The 18,961-nt window shown below is 41.5% G+C and overlaps 1 protein-coding gene across 18 annotated transcripts in view; it reads right to left on the bottom strand.

Moving 5' to 3' along the window:
- Positions 1-18,961, bottom strand: part of ADGRL3 (adhesion G protein-coupled receptor L3) — a 1,059,382-nt gene that overhangs the window by 576,815 nt on the left and 463,606 nt on the right. For all 18 annotated transcript variants that reach the window (XM_040322560.1, XM_040322545.1, XM_040322548.1 and 15 more), the window contains one exon: positions 4,582-4,682. In XM_040322560.1, coding sequence (XP_040178494.1) covers positions 4,582-4,682 — 101 coding nt within the window. The remainder of the gene's footprint in view (positions 1-4,581; positions 4,683-18,961) is intronic.

Here is an 18,961-nt window from a genome sequence, read left to right on the forward strand (position 1 = left end):
CAGCCAATCCTGATGCACTGTGTGATGACAGAGCATGCTAAGCCTGCTCGGATTGGATAACAACCTCTGCCAATCCGAGCAGGCTACATAAATGAGGTCGTTACTCCAATCCGAGCAGGCTTGGCATGCTCTGTCATCACACAGTGCATCGGGATTGGCTAAGCGGCGCATATACAGAATACATGCAGCCGTACAGAGCACCCGGCAGCTGATATCGATCGAGCAGCTGCTATACCCGGCGAATAAGACGACCCCCGGATTTTGGCTGTGAAATTCCGGTGTAAAAAGTCGTCTTATACGCCAGAAAATATGTTATGTAGCTGTATAAATCTTGGCCCAAATTTGCTAAATGTTATAATAGAAACTAAAATTCCGCCTATTTGGCAAACAATAAAAAACCCAATGGTGATTAAATGCCTCTGAAAGTAAGCTCCATTTGTGTGAATTTTTTTATAAAAATGCTGTTTGGGTACAGTGTTGTATGATTTAATTTTCATTAAAAGTGTGACAGTACTGAAAGCTAAAAATTGGTCTAGGCAGGAAGGGAGTAAAAGTGCCCTGTATTGAAGTGGTTAAAGAATCACAACAGTGTTCCCCTATTTGGGTTCTCAATGAGCGTGTTGTACTGCCTATTTACTGTTGATGACAAGAAGAACAATGCATCAGATAAATAACAAAACAGGACCCACAATTAAAGCGGAGGTCCACCCAAAAAAAACAAAAAGCCAATTTTTTTATTTTATTTTTTATATATATACTTACCAAAAGTGGCTGTTACTGGGCAGATCTCCTAATCTGCCTCTTCCTTGTCCACCGAGGGTCTTTTTTCTTCTCCTCGTCGCACTGCCTCCTGGGAAATGGGGAGCGGTGTCTTCTGGGACCTTGCGTGTGTCCCAGGAGACATCCGCCCATTCACATAGAGCCACGAAACATTATATATTTTCTGAAAGCAGAGGCCCTTTTGGAATAAAAAGGCGATGGTTGAAAATTTTTGTTTCACGTGATATTTGTGCAGCTGTTTTTTAAACGCAAATGTTCCAGAAATAAGAAAATAATTATTTTTGGGGAAAATCCCACCCACTACACCAAATAGCCATTTTTAGTTAAAATATAAAAGATGAGGTTGCATCGAGTAAATAGATATCTAACATTCCATGTTTTAAAGTTGCGTGCACCCGCGATATCGCCAAAAACTATGGTGCCCAAAAATCACCATAGGCAATGCATTAAAAGCCATTATAGCTCATTTATTTACCATTACCTATGAGCTCTTGTGCTAGATTATTGTTCTCAGTCTGATGTTAGTGGCGATATCTCACGTGTGGTCCGACTGCGGTTTACATATACGTACGTACCCTGGGCTTGCATTGCGCAGGTGTGCAGGGCAACTGGGGTTTTGGGGATTTTTTATTACTATTATTATTATTACTTTTCATTTAAACATTTTTTTTGCTATCACAAGGGGTAATAAAACATTTTTTGGAGACATATGGGGTCGAATAGACCCCAATGTCTCCCATGCCCTTCACACTATCTAACCAAGCACAGACTGGCTTGGTTAGATATGTCTCCTGGCTGTACTGGCCAGAAAAGTGTGCATATGAAACCGGAAGTGACATCACTTTCTGTTTCATTGTTTGAAGGTGAAATCGAGGCATAGAATTGTCTCAGTCTCACTGCAATCTCTCTCTCCCAGCTGGTGGATGTGTTCCCGGGTGTGGGTAAGCATTGGACAGCCCAGGAACCACGGGAAGAGAGTGGCCACCGGTGGGAGGGGGGACAGGACACCACATGGCAGGCTCTATGAAAGTGGACGGAAGCTATGGAGCTACCACATCACTTTCACTTTGAAGCCCATCACAGCCATCAGCCTGTGATCAAAGGTACACTCTTTGGATATACATAGTACATTCAAAGAGCTGAAATGGATAAGTGAAAGCCCACTGGAATAAGTAGTGACAAGTGTATCCCTCCAGTTCCCTTGCTTCTTCCTCCTAGCACTACACAATAAATGAATCCTTTCTCTGCTATGGGCAACTGTCAAACCTCAATGTACAATTTCAGGTAATTTCTCTGTGCTAGTCTATAATAAAGGGTATCACACTCCTTGGAAAAAGCCTTCTCTGTTTCTACATGCTAAAATAAATTCCTCTACAGGTATGGAATTAATGATGTGGGTGACAACTGCTAACCAGGAGAGTAGCATTGCTCGCACAATCCTTTGTGGTAGGTTTTAGTCACCTAACCACCAAATTGTTATGTGTCATATAAACTTCGTCCAAAGGGAAGGAGATTTAAAGTCATAATGACAAAATGCGGTGTGAAAGTTTTTATATTTATACAAAAAATGTTTGCCTTTCATTTGTATTTTAAACTGAATGGTTTGTTTTACAAGGTGATGGGTTACAATCACTTTAAGATAGGTAAGGAATTACAGCAAAATGGTGTCATCCCCATGCCACACCACAAGCAGATCATCAATAAATCTGCCATTCCAATGTATGCTACTGTATACAAACAGTGCAGCACCAAAGAACAAATATTAAATTGTTGTGTGTATACTAAATATCAGTGCAAATAAGCATAAACATGGATCACTTATGTAAATGACCTATTCCAACACAGACAGATAAATGCATGTAAAGTGCTCCAATTAAAGTGCTTAACGGTGTGAGAATGTATAGTTAGTCCACTTTTTCAAAATCGTATATATGTGTTAACACTCTCAATTACGTAGTGTTGAGGAGATTAAGTTTGCATTTGTTTGCGCTATATAAGTTTCTCACTCACTCACTCACTCACTCACAATATAAACCAAAAAAAGTGTGTTTCAATCAATGCGCCCAATGGTGCAAATCCTCCACCACAATGCTCACTAAAAGACTAATGGTAATTAGCCAATATGTGTAGTCTGTCCTCTCTGGGGGTCTCAAACCTCCTGTTCGCACAGTACACAAAACTGCCAGATGTCCACTCACAAACCAGAGCCAGAAATGCAGCATATATAGTATATACATATAGTATTACATAGTATGTAATAGTTTAACCACTTAAGGACCGCCGCACGACTATATACTTCGACAGAATGGCACAGCTGGGCACATGGACGTATATACACGTCCTCTTTAAGAGCCCAGCCGTGGGTCGCGCCGTGACCACGCCCACGGGTCCCGCGGACCCCATCGTCGCCGGTGTCCCGCGATCGGGTCACAGGAGCTGAAGTACGGGGAGAGGCGAGTGTAAAAAAACCTTCCCCGTTCTTCTCTGTGACAGTGTCAGTGATCCTCTGTTCCCTGATATAGGGAACGACGATCAGTGACGTCATGCGTCCTGCCCCGCCCCCCTACAGTAAGAAACACACATGAGGTCACACTTAACCCCTACAGTGCCCCCTAGTGGTTAACCCCTTCACTGCCATTTATCATTTTCACAGTAATTAGTGAATTTTTTAGCACTTTTCGCTGTGAAAAAGACAATGGTCCCAAAAATGTGTCAAAAGTTTCCGATGTGTCCGCCATAATGTCGCAGTCACGAAAAAAATCGTTGATCGCCGCCATTAGTAGTAAAAAAAAAAATATTAATAAAAATGCCATAAAACTACCCCCTATTTTGTAAACGCTATAAATTTTGTGCAAACACATCGATAAACATTATTGCGATTTTTTTTACCAAAAAAAGGTAGAAGAATACGTATCGGCCTAAACTGAGGAAAAAATATGTTTTTTTATATTTTTTTCGGGGATATTTATTATAGCTAGCAAAAAGTAAAAAATATTGATTTTTTTTGCTCTATTTTTGTTTATAGCGCAAAAAATAAAAAACGCAGAGGTGATCAAATGCCACCAAAAGAAATCTCTATTTGTGGGGACAAAAGGACACCAATTTTGTTTGGGAGCCACGTCACAATTGTCAGTTAAAGCAACGCAGTGCCGAATCGCAAAAAGGGGCAAGGTCCTTAACCTGCATAATGGTCCGGGTCTTAACCGGTTAAATGCAGCCAGCACTTACTCCAATGGCTGCAGCTCCACGAGAAAGGAGTCAGCGGCGTGACATCAGCGGATAAGGCTCCAACTAATGCATTTTGTGCGCATGCATGTCCTCAGGGGCTACAATGCATGTGCTCCCACTCCCCTAATCTTTCAAAGAGTGAGCCAATGCTGCCCCCCTTCCCCTGGATGGGGTTACCCGATTCATGTATTTTGGGGAGGTGGTGGAAGACAAGAGTACCTGGATCGTCCACCACCAATTTCTCAAAACCTTGTCTTCTTAACCTATGTTTATTAGATCTATTAAAGCAGATTTAAAATTGCCAGTGGGAATGGACTTCAGGGGAAAATAAGTGGTAGTACAAGTACAAACTATACACAGAAATAAGTCTTTACATTGAGGTGATCTCTTTTATATTTGACTCAAGTACGCCTTTAAGTATAGAGGCTATGCCAGAAAGTGAGATCTAACTGAGCTATAGTTAACTATAGTGTAAACTATACTCCAACTTAGCTGTAGTTCTGCTTTAAGTTTTGAAAATCTGTCTCTACATTCTTTTTAATCTCCCATATAACTCATTTAGAAAAAGCTCACCTTCTGCCCAATATGACTGATCCATGGAGATGAGCAGTTGCTTAAGTCAGGTCCTTTTGTATCCCATACTCCTTCCGAACTACACGTATATGTTGCCACACCTTTAAGATAAAGAACAAGTTATTTAAATTAGCTAAGAAAAACATAGAAATAATGCCAATTAGACGTTTGCCAGCGTTCTCTCTTCTCAAAATGCTACTTACAGCTGTACTTGGAGCACTGGGGCTTAGGCTTAACACATTTACATATACTGTATGATATATTATATATACCAGTATGTAAATAGTTTACATGGATTATATATTTTCATTTGAATTAACTGAAATTGTTTTCTAGTGAATACAATTCAAGTCAGTAAAGAGTACCTGTCACTGCCAATGCTATCACAAAGGATGTTGTTATTCCCTGTTAAATCAATAAAGTTGATAAAAAAAATAAAGAGATAGTGTCAAGATAAATAATTTTAAATAAAATAAATAATAGAAGAAAACTATTTTAAAGCACCCTGTCCCCCTGTAGTCACACACAAATGCAAATCTTAAAGTGGAATTCCAGCTTTCACCTAACTAGCCTTATGATTGTCTTCCCCCCCTCCTATGTTAACTATTAAGTGTAATAAACATGTATATAAAAGGGGAAAAAATGCGCATACCAAAAACAAACTCAAAAGAAGCAGCAAACTCAAAATGTTATACAACATAAAAACAAAAAATAAAAAATAGGAGTTGCGCTAAAAAACCTTATATATAAGTGACCATATAAAATAAAAAATAAAAAGGAGTTGTGCTAGAAACACCTCGTAATGATGACCAAAAGGTCAACTGTGTAGATAGTCCCAATAAATATACACATACAAAATTGGTGAGGAAATGTGCAATTGTCCAAACAATAGGAAACAAATCCAATTCCGTAGCTAATGCTGGATCAATATCAGGGTAAACACGTTCAAGCTGACCCTTACCGGAAGAATAGATCCCTATGGATCAAAATGAGCAATCCGTGATGTAACCAATTGAAGATCCAACATAGGACGGTTGAGAAGCTCCCACATCAATGGACTCAGCCCAGTAGAAAAGGAAAAAAAACAAAACAATAGTGCAAAATCGTATGGCAAACAGACACTCTGGCTATCTCCCGGTGACTAATAATGACAGACACTGTGAAGTAAAGCTGAAGCACCACCACCATAGAGACACACTGACCCTTACCGGAACTTAGCGACCCTCAAGGGATCAATAATGCATGGTAGTGTGTTACAGCTGTCAGCAGAGAAGCGTTTCAAACTGGTCCTTTCAATCCAGAGATCAGGTAGCCAGGTCCCAATGAAAAATATATACAGACTCACATAGTGAAGTACCGTCAGGATTTATTAAAAATAAAGTAAGTAGAACACTTACAATTAAGACGTTTAAAAACAGCAAGGACAGAAGCAGCCGGCCGGCAAACAAACGAGGTACGTCCTCAATACGCGGTGACGTCAGCACGTCAGCCTCCCAACGTTTCGTCTTCAGGAAGACTTGATCACGGGGATGAGGATGCGTACCGCGTCACCGCGTTAAATACACAAGTGGAGCACAAGGGGGCGTGTCGAATCTATGTCCTGAACGAATGCAAGCCCGCCATCTTACATCAGGGAAGCCATAAGGGCAAAAGGCGCTCGAACATTAAAACGAATGCTGCCACGGGATACAGGCTAATATAGGACACGCTATGAGCGCGATCGACACGGAAATATAAAAATCTTAAAACTAAAAAAAGAAAAAAAGGGTAAAAACTCTGGTCAAATTGCTCTAAGGCATAGATTACTTCAAGCACATTATGGGCCATAAACTTTTACAGAGACACCATCAGAGCATCCATACGCAGGGCCGAACAAACCCAAATTAAAAGGTTCAAATAGACCATAGATTACAGCAGGCTTGCAGTCGTCAGATAACAACGTCAACACTGTAAATATAGAAAGGCACCCAATGGTTGAATATAATGGGTGACAAAATATAGTAGAATATAGTGGGTAACAAAACAAATGAGTGACATATGATAAACATGATTTTAGCTCCAATGAAAGAGGTCATTCTCAGATGTCAACATAACAGTGAACAAAATACAGTATATATTCATATAGTCAGGCTGCCATATATCAAATCTTGGCATCAGACTATACTCTAAACATTAACCCAATGTGCTGAATTTCAACCACAATGTTAAAAAGGTGTCAGTATATATAATTATAAAAATAGGCAAAAATGCAATAAAATTGCAATAAATTAAGTGACACCACTCTCAATAGAGACTAGAGGTGTCAATTCAAGTAAAACCAAAACCTAGTGCAAAAAGATAAGGCTTAGTGACAATCTGTTAATGGACCAAATAACAAAAAAAAAAAAAAAAATTATAAAAAATCAATCAAGAAGGATTTAAAGGGAAAGAATAATTCAAGAATTGTCTATAAAACAGTTGACGTCAACTTCAATGTTGAGTCCATGGGGTTCATAGCTTCTCAGCGTATGGATCCACATCATTTCTGACCTTGAAATGCTCCTGACCAGATCATTGCCTCTCCAGTGAGCCCGGAATTTATCAATCCCTACAAATGTAGTACCTGCAGGATTTTTATTGTGTACCAACAGGTAATGTTTTGAGACCGAATGATTCGGAAAACCACTCAAAATATTCGTCAGATGCTCATTCAAACGTATATGTAGGGCCCGCTTGGTCCTCCCTACATACTGTAGCCCACAGGGGCATTGGAGAAGATATATAACCCCCATCGTTGAGCATGTGATGAAAGTGTCAATAGGGTAACTGATGGACGTAAGGCTAGAACAAAAACTTGTGGTCCTCTTAGGGGTACCTTTATTCACTGCACAAGTATTACAATGGCCACATTTGAAAAAGCCCACCAGACCTGATAGAAACATGGACTGGATCTCGGGTGGATCAAGGACGTTCGGTGCCAGTTTATTTCTAAGTGGTTGTGTCCCCCTAAAGACCACCTGTGGTTTGTCTGGTAAGATCTTATTCAAAAATGTGTCACTTTTCAGGACATGCCAGTGTTTAGCTACTATGTGCTTCACACTGGCATGCTGACAGGAATAGTCAGTCACAAAAGGGGTCTTGAAGTCTCCCGAGGTGTTCTTTTTAGGTTTGACCCTAAGTAACTCCTCTCGGTCGGTGTTAATGACCATTTCCAGAGTTTCATGAAGAGATTTGGGGGGATATCCTTTTTCTATGAAACGCTGAGTCAAAACTCCAGCTTGTTCAAGAAAGGTGTCATGATTGGTGCAGTTTCGCTTCAACCTAAGGAACTGCCCCTTAGGTACTGCTCCTAACCAGGTCTTATGGTGGCAACTGTCACTCGGAATGAATGAGTTTCGATCAAAGCTTTTGAAATAAATTGAAGTGACAAATTTGTCTTTATCTATTGAAATAACCAGATCCAAAAAATTGATACTTGCCTGGCTGGCTTCATGTTTAAGTACAATACCCCTATCATTCCTATTCAGAAAAGACATGAAGCAAGACAACTCGGCCTCAGACCCTTTCCATAGGAGGAGGACGTCGTCAATGTATCTGGCCCACAGCATTATCTGGGGCCTAGAGACCACATCGACGACGTCCTCCTCCCATTTGGCCATAAACAAATTGGCCAGGCTGGGGGCATATTTAGCCCCCATCGCCACTCCTCGGTCCTGCCTATAGTATTGGCCATTATGCCAGAAGAAATTATGGGAAGCTGCATATTGCAGCAATTCCATAATAAAGGAAATCTGGACCATAGGCAGGCCCGAGTCCCTCTCAAGAAAATATGAAACTGCCTCCAATCCCAGATTATGTGGGATCACCGTATAAAGTGACATAACATCAGCGGTGACCAACCACATATCGGGAGATGGTTTTAGGCTAGACAAAGTGTTGATAACTTGTCTAGTATCTTTTAAAAAGGAAGGCATCTTTCCCACCAGTGGCTGGAGGAAAAAGTCAACGTATTTGCCCACCCGGGACGTAACGGAGTCAATACCGCTGATGATCGGACGACCCGGGGGGCAAACAGGATCCTTGTGCACTTTAGGGAGGTAATACATTACCGGTACCCTGGGAGCTTTAGGAACAAGGAACTCCTTCTCTTTGGCACTGAGGATGCCAAGACGGGAGCCCTTATTGACTATTTTTATCAATGACTTTTTATACTTATCCCCAGGATTGAGGGGGAGGCGGGCATAAGTGTCACTATCACTCAAAATGCGTTGCATCTCAGCCAAATAGTCAACTTTGTTAAGAACTACAATTCCGCCCCCCTTATCGGCGGGACGGATGACCAAATCCTTATTATCACACAGTGACTTAATACCCTCCTCAATAACTTGCTTAGACCTCACTTTTTTAACATTCAGCTCATCCAAGTCCTTGAGTGTCAGATCCCTGAACACCCTAAGGGCAGCCGGTAGATGGCCTGGTGGATTGAAAGTGGAGGCGTTAGCCAACCCTGAATGGGTGTAATTAAGGGCTAAGGTCCTGGACGGGTTAAAGGGGTTAGAAGAAAAATAACGTTGTATATTTATCTTTCGTACAAATTTATGAATGTCCATGTATGTTCTGAACTTGTTAATATTTCTATATACGGTGATCCCACATAATCTGGGATTGGAGGCAGTTTCACTGGCATGTCCTGAAAAGTGACACATTTTTGAATAAGATCTTACCAGACAAACCACAGGTGGTCTTTAGGGGGACACAACCACTTAGAAATAAACTGGCACCGAACGTCCTTGATCCACCCGAGATCCAGTCCATGTTTCTATCAGGTCTGGTGGGCTTTTTCAAATGTGGCCGTTGTAATACTTGTGCAGTGAATAAAGGTACCCCTAAGAGGACCACAAGTTTTTGTTCTAGCCTTACGTCCATCAGTTACCCTATTGACACTTTCATCACATGCTCAACGATGGGGGTTATATATCTTCTCCAATGCCCCTGTGGGCTACAGTATGTAGGGAGGACCAAGCGGGCCCTACATATACGTTTGAATGAGCATCTGACGAATAGTTTGAGTGGTTTTCCGAATCATTCGGTCTCAAAACATTACCTGTTGGTACACAATAAAAATCCTGCAGGTACTACATTTGTAGGGATTGATACATTCCGGGCTCACTGGAGAGGCAATGATCTGGTCAGGAGCATTTCAAGGTCAGAAATGATGTGGATCCATACGCTGAGAAGCTATGAACCCCATGGACTCAACATTGAAGTTGACGTCAACTGTTTTATAGACAATTCTTGAATTATTCTTTCCCTTTAAATCCTTCTTGATTGATTTTTTATATATTTTTTTTTTTTTTGTTATTTGGTCCATTAACAGATTGTCACTAAGCCTTATCTTTTTGCACTAGGTTTTGGTTTTACTTGAATTGACACCTCTAGTCTCTATTAAGAGTGGTGTCACTTAATTTATTGCAATTTTATTGCATTTTTGCCTATTTTTATAATTATATATACTGACACCTTTTTAACATTGTGGTTGAAATTCAGCACATTGGGTTAATGTTTAGAGTATAGTCTGATGCCAAGATTTGATATATGGCAGCCTGACTATATGAATATATACTGTATTTTGTTCACTGTTATGTTGACATCTGAGAATGACCTCTTTCATTGGAGCTAAAATCATGTTTATCATATGTCACTCATTTGTTTTGTTACCCACTATATTCTACTATATTTTGTCACCCATTATATTCAACCATTGGGTGCCTTTCTATATTTACAGTGTTGACGTTGTTATCTGACGACTGCAAGCCTGCTGTAATCTATGGTCTATTTGAACCTTTTAATTTGGGTTTGTTCGGCCCTGCGTATGGATGCTCTGATGGTGTCTCTGTAAAAGTTTATGGCCCATAATGTGCTTGAAGTAATCTATGCCTTAGAGCAATTTGACCAGAGTTTTTACCCTTTTTTTCTTTTTTTAGTTTTAAGATTTTTATATTTCCGTGTCGATCGCGCTCATAGCGTGTCCTATATTAGCCTGTATCCCGTGGCAGCATTAGTTTTAATGTTCGAGCGCCTTTTGCCCTTATGGCTTCCCTGATGTAAGATGGCGGGCTTGCATTCGTTCAGGACATAGATTTGACACGCCCCCTTGTGCTCCACTTGTGTATTTAACGCGGTGACGCGGTACGCATCCTCATCCCCGTGATCAAGTCTTCCTGAAGACGAAACGTTGGGAGGCTGACGTGCTGACGTCACCGCGTATTGAGGACGTACCTTGTTTGTTTGCCGGCCGGCTGCTTCTGTCCTTGCTGTTTTTAAACGTCTTAATTGTAAGTGTTCTACTTACTTTATTTTTAATAAATCCTGACGGTACTTCACTATGTGAGTCTGTATATATTTTTCATTGGGACCTGGCTACCTGATCTCTGGATTGAAAGGACCAGTTTGAAACGCTTCTCTGCTGACAGCTGTAACACACTACCATGCATTATTGATCCCTTGAGGGTCGCTAAGTTCCGGTAAGGGTCAGTGTGTCTCTATGGTGGTGGTGCTTCAGCTTTACTTCACAGTGTCTGTCATTATTAGTCACCGGGAGATAGCCAGAGTGTCTGTTTGCCATACGATTTTGCACTATTGTTTTGTTTTTTTTCATTTTCTACTGGGCTGAGTCCATTGATGTGGGAGCTTCTCAACCGTCCTATGTTGGATCTTCAATTGGTTACATCACGGATTGCTCATTTTGATCCATAGGGATCTATTCTTCCGGTAAGGGTCAGCTTGAACGTGTTTACCCTGATATTGATCCAGCATTAGCTACGGAATTGGATTTGTTTCCTATTGTTTGGACAATTGCACATTTCCTCACCAATTTTGTATGTGTATATTTATTGGGACTATCTACACAGTTGACCTTTTGGTCATCATTACGAGGTGTTTCTAGCACAACTCCTTTTTATTTTTTATTTTATATGGTCACTTATATATAAGGTTTTTTAGCGCAACTCCTATTTTTTATTTTTTGTAATAAACATGTGCTGTATATACTTACCTATATTCAGGCCACTATGGTGTGGTCATGTGATCTGGCTCCCCTGTGTCAGCCATCGGTGGTTGCAGGGGAGAGGAAGGAGCACTAACAGAGTCCCACTGAAGTCTATGGTTGAAGCCCCACTCCAGGCAATGGCTAGTAAGGCCTGGAGTGGGGCTTCAACCATAGGCTTCAATGGGACCCTGCCAGTGCTCCTACTTCTCTCCTGCAGCCACCGCTGGCTGACACAGGGGAGATCATATGACCAGACCATAACGACCCAAAAATAGATAAATATACAAGTTGATGTCTTACACAGGTTAGTTTACATATGGGGTTGGAAGGGGGAGGGTACTGTTTTAGGGCTATATAGGTGTAAGCTGGAATTCTATTTTAACTGAACAAGCTGAAGCTAGAAGCTGATTGGTTACTATGAACAGTTGCTCCAGATTCTGCCTGCTCAACCTTTAGTAAATTTCCACCCAAGTATTTATAAAAGTAACACCAACATTGTAATATATAGTACCATACCATATCAAATAGCCCATCGGTTTGGAACGACCGTGTGTATGCGGCCTAAGTCACCAAAAGATCCTTTGTAGCCTAAAGCGTTGATCTTAGCAAATTTCCTGGCTGAAGAGATAGCCATTAGAGTGCATGTCTTCATTGCTCAGTCTTTACTTAAGCTGGACTGAAATGAGATCTCATCTGGAGCTGGCAAGGAAGTCCAGAGTAAGTAGTAAATCCCACCTATAGAGTCTTGGCTCTCCTTTGAGTCTCAGATGCAGCCATCATCAAAGTATTGGATGAGCAAGAGATAGTCTACCCATGAGACATTGGCTATGACAATGATCTGCCCTCTAAAAGAGCTTAAGATCAGTTGAAGTCCAGAATGTACTTAACCCCAGAGGACTGAAGCAAAAGAAAACAAAAAAGTCCAAATTGAACAAGCTTTAGTTAAAGCGGAGTGCCACCCAAAAGTGGAACTTCCGGTTTAAGCACTGCCATGTAATTTTTTTGGGGGGGAGTAGGAGTGGGACTTCATGTCCCACTTCCTCCTTCCACCTAGGGATCGCCTAGGCGACTCCTCCTCTGCCCCTAGGCGTCTCCTTCCTCTAGATCTCCTGGGACACGTAACAGGTCCTAGGAGATCGCCTGTCCATTCGGGGAGCGCAGCGTGACTCGCGCAGTGTGTGCCCGGCCTTGAAGCCGAAAGCGAATGTGAATGTAGGCGCAGAGGAGATGAGTGATGCTCCGTGCGGCCGCATCGCTGCACTGTGGAACAGGTAAGTGTCTGTTTATTAAAAGTCAGCAGCTGGAGCCAGGAGGCGGGGTCTAGCTGCACAGTCATGCTGCACTAGAGCTCCGCTCTGTGGGGAAAGAAAACCGCAAATAATTGATTTTAATAGAGCTGCAAACGAACAGAAAACGACGGGTCGAGTTCCCAGGAGGTGAGGAGAACCATTTTATTGAAATATGGTGCTGGGGGGTGCCAGAAATAAGGGTAAATCCAACCCTAATAGCACGGCCCAGCAGATGAAGGGCTCTGTAAAAAAGGCGGCATTCTCCTCAGCCACCTCAGCTGCCTCAGAGTCTAATACTGAGGGGAAAGGCAAGCAACGCTTGTTAAAGGGAATGAAATCTGCAGCTTCTCTGAGGAACATGGACACGGACAGTGAGGAGGAGGACATGTCTAATACCCCACAAATAGCTACATTTAGTAAGACAGTCCCCTCAGAGCTCCTAAGTCAATTCGAGAAAATGCTGAATAAAGCGCTAAAGCGCACCTCAGAGCAAATCACCACTAGTCTAACTAAGGAAATAAGAGACTTGGGCTGCCGCACAGAGACTTTAGAGGCAAAAATGGACGAAATTGAAATTTATACTCAATATTGCCAATCAGAACTAGATGCGCTTAAAGAGGAGAACTTGGTACTTCATAGCAAACTAGAAGATTTTGAGAACCGCGCCAGGAGATCGAATTTGAGATTCAGGGGAATTCCTGAGACGGTCCTGGACCTTTCAGGTACCATTCTAGCATTGTGTCAGGAGCTAGTGCCGGGACTGCCTGTAGAACGCCTGGAATTTGATAGAATACATAGGGCATTAGCCCCAAAAAAATCTGAGGGACCCCCCAGGGATATCATTGCAAAATTCCACTACTACAGAACAAAAGAGCAGGTTCTGGAAGCAGCCAGAGAGAAGAGCAGTTTAACATTCCAGGGAAACAATTTCCAGATATTCGCCGATCTATCGCAACTGACAATTACCAAACGGCGTGCAATGAAACCCCTTTTAGTGGAATTACAACAGCGAAACATAAAGTACCAATGGGGATTTCCCTTCTCCCTCAGATTTACATTCCAGGGCTCAAAGATAGTGTGCAGATCACCTGATCAATTACACCAAGTTTTAATTGATCTGAAGCTCATTGATCACAGTATCACACACAACTCCTCCCGCAGAAGATCAGCATCAACATCTTCCCGCAATGGCATCATTCAACCTGAAAAGAACAATGGAACTCATCACACAAACAAACGAGGAAGATTTGTGTCTTAACCCCAAGACCAAGAGGATACCATGGACTGACCACCTTCCAGAGGACCTCATGAATTTCTTCTTCCCCTGGTCACAAGAACACTTCACAAGAAAAGATGTACAGATTGCATGAATTTAGAACTTGATGTTTTTTATTTTTATTTTTATTTTTTTTATTTTTTTTACTCTTATTTTTAATTTCTACTTTTAAATTTTTCTCTTTTGACCCAATTTTATTCTCATTTTCGCCGCTTATTGCGATTCTTATTTTTCATTTTTTACCTTGCACTCCTACCTTTATCACATTCTTACTTCTTTCCATTTTTTTTCCACTTTCCCCCCCACTTTTTATTTCCTCACCTCCTCCTCACCTCAGGGTGGGGAGGAGGGGGGGGAGGAAACGACAAGGCCTGCCTCTTCATTCGCAGGGTCCCTCAGACTTATGACATCCCACACCATTTCATTACACCCCGGGTACCTAAGAGACACCTCTAAAACCCATTCTCTTATCCTCCTCTAGTTATAATATCCAAAGTTGCTTCACCACATTACACCACCTCGTGCACTAGTAGCCCAGTCAGCGTCCAGGCGCAAGGCGAGTTTTGGTGTGTAGAATCTGCATTGTTTTAATGGTCAATAGGTAGATACCCAATCTGACATATATCTGATCAATAGAAGCCTAATCTTACCCAAACTATTGGACCTACTTGAGGAATTTTTTCCTAAAATTCCAATGGAACACATGATCCAATTAAAACATCTTTGGTATAGGCTAATGAATTCTACAATCTCTTTATTTAATTAATTAAGGATAGTTAACCCCCTCTCATATCTCTCGCCTAAACAACAGAAGGCGAGTAGTTAGTGTTATCCTGTTCGAAATGTTATTAACAGCTTAGTTGAGAAAAAACACCTCAGACGGTGTTTACTTGAACATATTTACAGCGGTTTTCCACCACACGGAACCAACCTGTGCTCCACCATGATCTCCTCAGTTCCCCGCAAGATTAAGCGGGGGATTGATGGGATCCCCTTTTCCCCTGGCGGGGGTAGTCCATCCCCGCCACCGGTAAACCTAACAAACTTTATTGGTTTATTGTTGACTGTTTATTTACAATTTTTTTCTGTGTTTCCCTTCCTTTTCAAGGTTGAATACCCCAGAGTCCCCTTTTCCTTTTCTTTCCCCAAGTCTGCAGGGATTGGGCTGGCCAGATGTCCTCCGGTTTATTACGGTAAGATGGACAGAGAAGTAAAGCTACCATGGCACCATTGAATATATTGTCGTTAAATGTACAGGGATTGAATGTGCCACAGAAAAGAACCAAGGCCTTCAGAACATTTCAGGCCAAAAAAGCCCATATTGTTTGCCTACAGGAAACTCACTTTACTACGAGCACGACTCCTAGATTTTTTAACCCCTCCTATCCACAAGTCTATTCAGCCTCTGCTTCAGTCAAAAAAAGGGGAACCCTTATCGCTTTTCATCGCACCACACCATTCACTCTAAAAACGGAAATCAAAGATCCAGAGGGCAGATACATACTATTAACAGGCCAAGTGTTAGATACGGAGATCACGATAGTATCTTATTATGCTCCTAATCTAAACCCGTTACCCTTCTTATCGCATCTTTTCCAAATAATTAATTCACATAAAATAGGGACTCTCCTCATCTGCGGAGACTCCAACCAAGTCCTTTTTCCATTCTTAGATAAAACCCCCTATGTCACACCTAAACACCAAGCTAAATGGACCCTTCCCAACTTATTAGCCAAATACAATTTAGTAGACACGTGGAGAGAACACAATCCCACAAAACGTAACTACACATACTTTTCAAACCCACACCAATCCTTCAGCCGAATTGATCATATTTTTGTGACAATCGGTATGGTCCCTGAAATACTATATTCAAATATAATACCCATCCCTTGGTCAGATCACAATGCGGTGTACACCACAATGGCATCAACCATTCCGAAAAACCATGATCCCACTTGGTATCTTCCTGAAATTATACTCAAACACCCTGCCCATTGCCAATTGATTGAACAAGCTCTAAAAGACTATCTAGAACTCAATGCAAGCCCTGAAATATCCCCACTTACATTATGGGAAGCACATAAGCCAGTCCTCAGAGGAGCATTCCAGCGGCAAATAGGGATCTTAAAAAAGGAGCGAGCACTGATGGCAAGAAAATTGGAAACAGAATTCAACTTAGCATTTCTGGCCCTACAAAACTGCCAAACTCAAACTAATAGAACTCGGCTGGACAAAGCACGTCTGGAATACGACTTGTTCTTAACCGATTCGGCGAATAGAACACTTAATAGATCTAGACATGCTTTCTACAAGCAAGCTAATAAACCAGGGACATATTTAGCTAGAGCGCTAAACACACTCAATAAGACTTTTAAACCCATAAAGTAAAAAATTGCCAACAGGGTTCTCTCGAGCAACCCACATAAAATAGTTCAAAAGTTTAGCTCACATTTAAAACAACTCTACTCAGAAACTACTGTATTTGACGAATCTAAAGCTGACTAGTGTTGAGCAGAATATGCCATATTCGATTTCGCGATATATCTCGAATATATATTCGAATATTCGAGATATATTCGCTAAATTCGAATATTCGTGATATTTTATCGAAATTAATTGAATGCGATTTTTCGCTATTGCGAATGCGAAAATAATTGCGATTTTTTTAATAACTGCGGTAGGAGCGCTCTGATTGGCTTAGAATATTCGTGATATTTTATCGAAATATCGCAACATGCGAATGCGATATTTATTGCGCAATTTCGAGATATGCTGGAGGAGCGCTCTGATTGGCTCAGAATATTCGTGATATTTTATCGAAATATCGCAACATGCGAATGCGATATTTATTGCGCAATTTCGAGATATGCTGGAGGAGCGCTCTGATTGGCTCAGAATATTCGTGATATTTTATCGAAATATCGCAACATGCGAATGCGATATTTATTGCGCAATTTCGAGATATGCTGGAGGAGCGCTCTGATTGGCTCAGAATATTCCTGATATTTTATCGAAATATCGCAACATGCGAATGCGAAATTTATTGCAGATATTTCGAAAACTGCTGTAGCAGCACTCTGAAATCGAATATGTATGATATTTTAACCAAAATACATATTGCGATTGCGATTTTTCGATCGCGCATGCGCAATTGCGCGAACAACACGCGACCATTTCCTGGAGCCTTGCCAGTTTCCCAATATTACAGCAACATGGTGGGAAGCAATTTCTCAAAGTCTGAGGAAAAGTTGCTGATTTGTGTAAGTATTTTGACCACTGTTATTTCATCATCTTCAACTGCATTTAAGTCTAGTTTAAAAGTTAGTATATATGATCAGATATTAGTATTTAACCAAAAATGTGTCTCCTGCTTTTACAAAACTACAAGTCCCAGCATGCCTGGACAGCTGCAGACACCCTGGTTGGCAAATGTGTATTTAGGCACTTTTCCTTGTTATTTAGCATAATGAATTTAAAATTTTTTTGGACATAGGACGTATGCGAACGTCCTGACTTCAGTGTCCTCAAGGCCCAAGGACGTTCGAATACATATTGCCCTTTAGATGTTGCAGAACTACAACTTCCAGCATGCCTGGGAATGCTGGCACTTCTAGTATTGTAAGTTCTGCAGGCCCACATTTTTCAGGCCTTTATGCACGGGTCTCTAAACTGTGGCACCCTAGATGCAGCAAAAGTAAAATTCTTAGCATGCACTGAAAGACCGTGGCTGATGGGAGTAGTAGTTTTGCAACAGCTGGAGGTGGACTGGTCTTGAAACCCAGAGTTAGGTAACAAACCCGTAGTGTTTTGCAACCATTCTGCCTCCAGCTGGTTATTTTCTGTTGAAAAGCCTGTGGCGTGCAAAACACAACCCAAAAACTCCACCCGGTGCAAGGAAAAATTTGCACACACCTAAAGAGTGACATCACAAAAAACTGCGACGGTTGCATACGTCAGTGGTCCTCCGAAAAGGTCCCGTCTCTGACCCCCCGGGGCGTTAGGCTCCTAGGCTCCTGACAGGGAAAAGAGTTACTGTGGTCCATACAGCCGAAGCCATATGGACCCATCTCGGTCCAAGCAGCGCAATCAACACGCGAACAACACGCGACCATTTCCTGGAGCCTTGCCAGTTTCCAACTTATGATCGCAGCGCAATCACACAGCAACATGGTTGGAAGCAATTTCACTAAGTCTGAGGAAAAGTTGCTGATTTGTGTAAGTATTTTGACCACTGTTATTTCATCATCTTCAACTGCATTTAAGTCTAGTTTAAAAGTTAGTATATATGATCAGATATTAGTATTTAACCAAAAATGTGTCTCCTGCTTTTACAAAACTACAAGTCCCAGCCCAGCCCAGCATTTAAGTCTAGTTTAAAAGTTAGTATATATGATCATATATTAGTATTTCACAAAAAATGTGTCTCCTGCTTTTACAAAACTACAAGTCCCAGCATGCCTGGACAGCTGCAGACACCCTGGTTGGCAAATGTGTATATTGGCACTTTTCCTTGTTATTTAGCATAATGAATTTAAAATTTTTTTGGACATAGGACGTATGCGAACGTCCTGACTTCAGTGTCCTCAAGGCCCAAGGACGTTCGAATACATATTGCCCTTTAGATGTTGCAGAACTACAACTTCCAGCATGCCTGGGAATGCTGGCACTTCTAGTATTGTAAGTTCTGCAGGCCCCCATTTTTCAGGCCTTTATGCACGGGTCTCTAAACTGTGGCACCCTAAATGCAGCAAAAGTAAAATTCTTAGCATGCACTGACAGACCGTG

The sequence above is a fragment of the Rana temporaria genome, chromosome 1 (assembly GCF_905171775.1).
Source record: "Rana temporaria chromosome 1, aRanTem1.1, whole genome shotgun sequence".
Classification (NCBI taxonomy): Eukaryota; Metazoa; Chordata; class Amphibia; order Anura; family Ranidae; genus Rana; species Rana temporaria.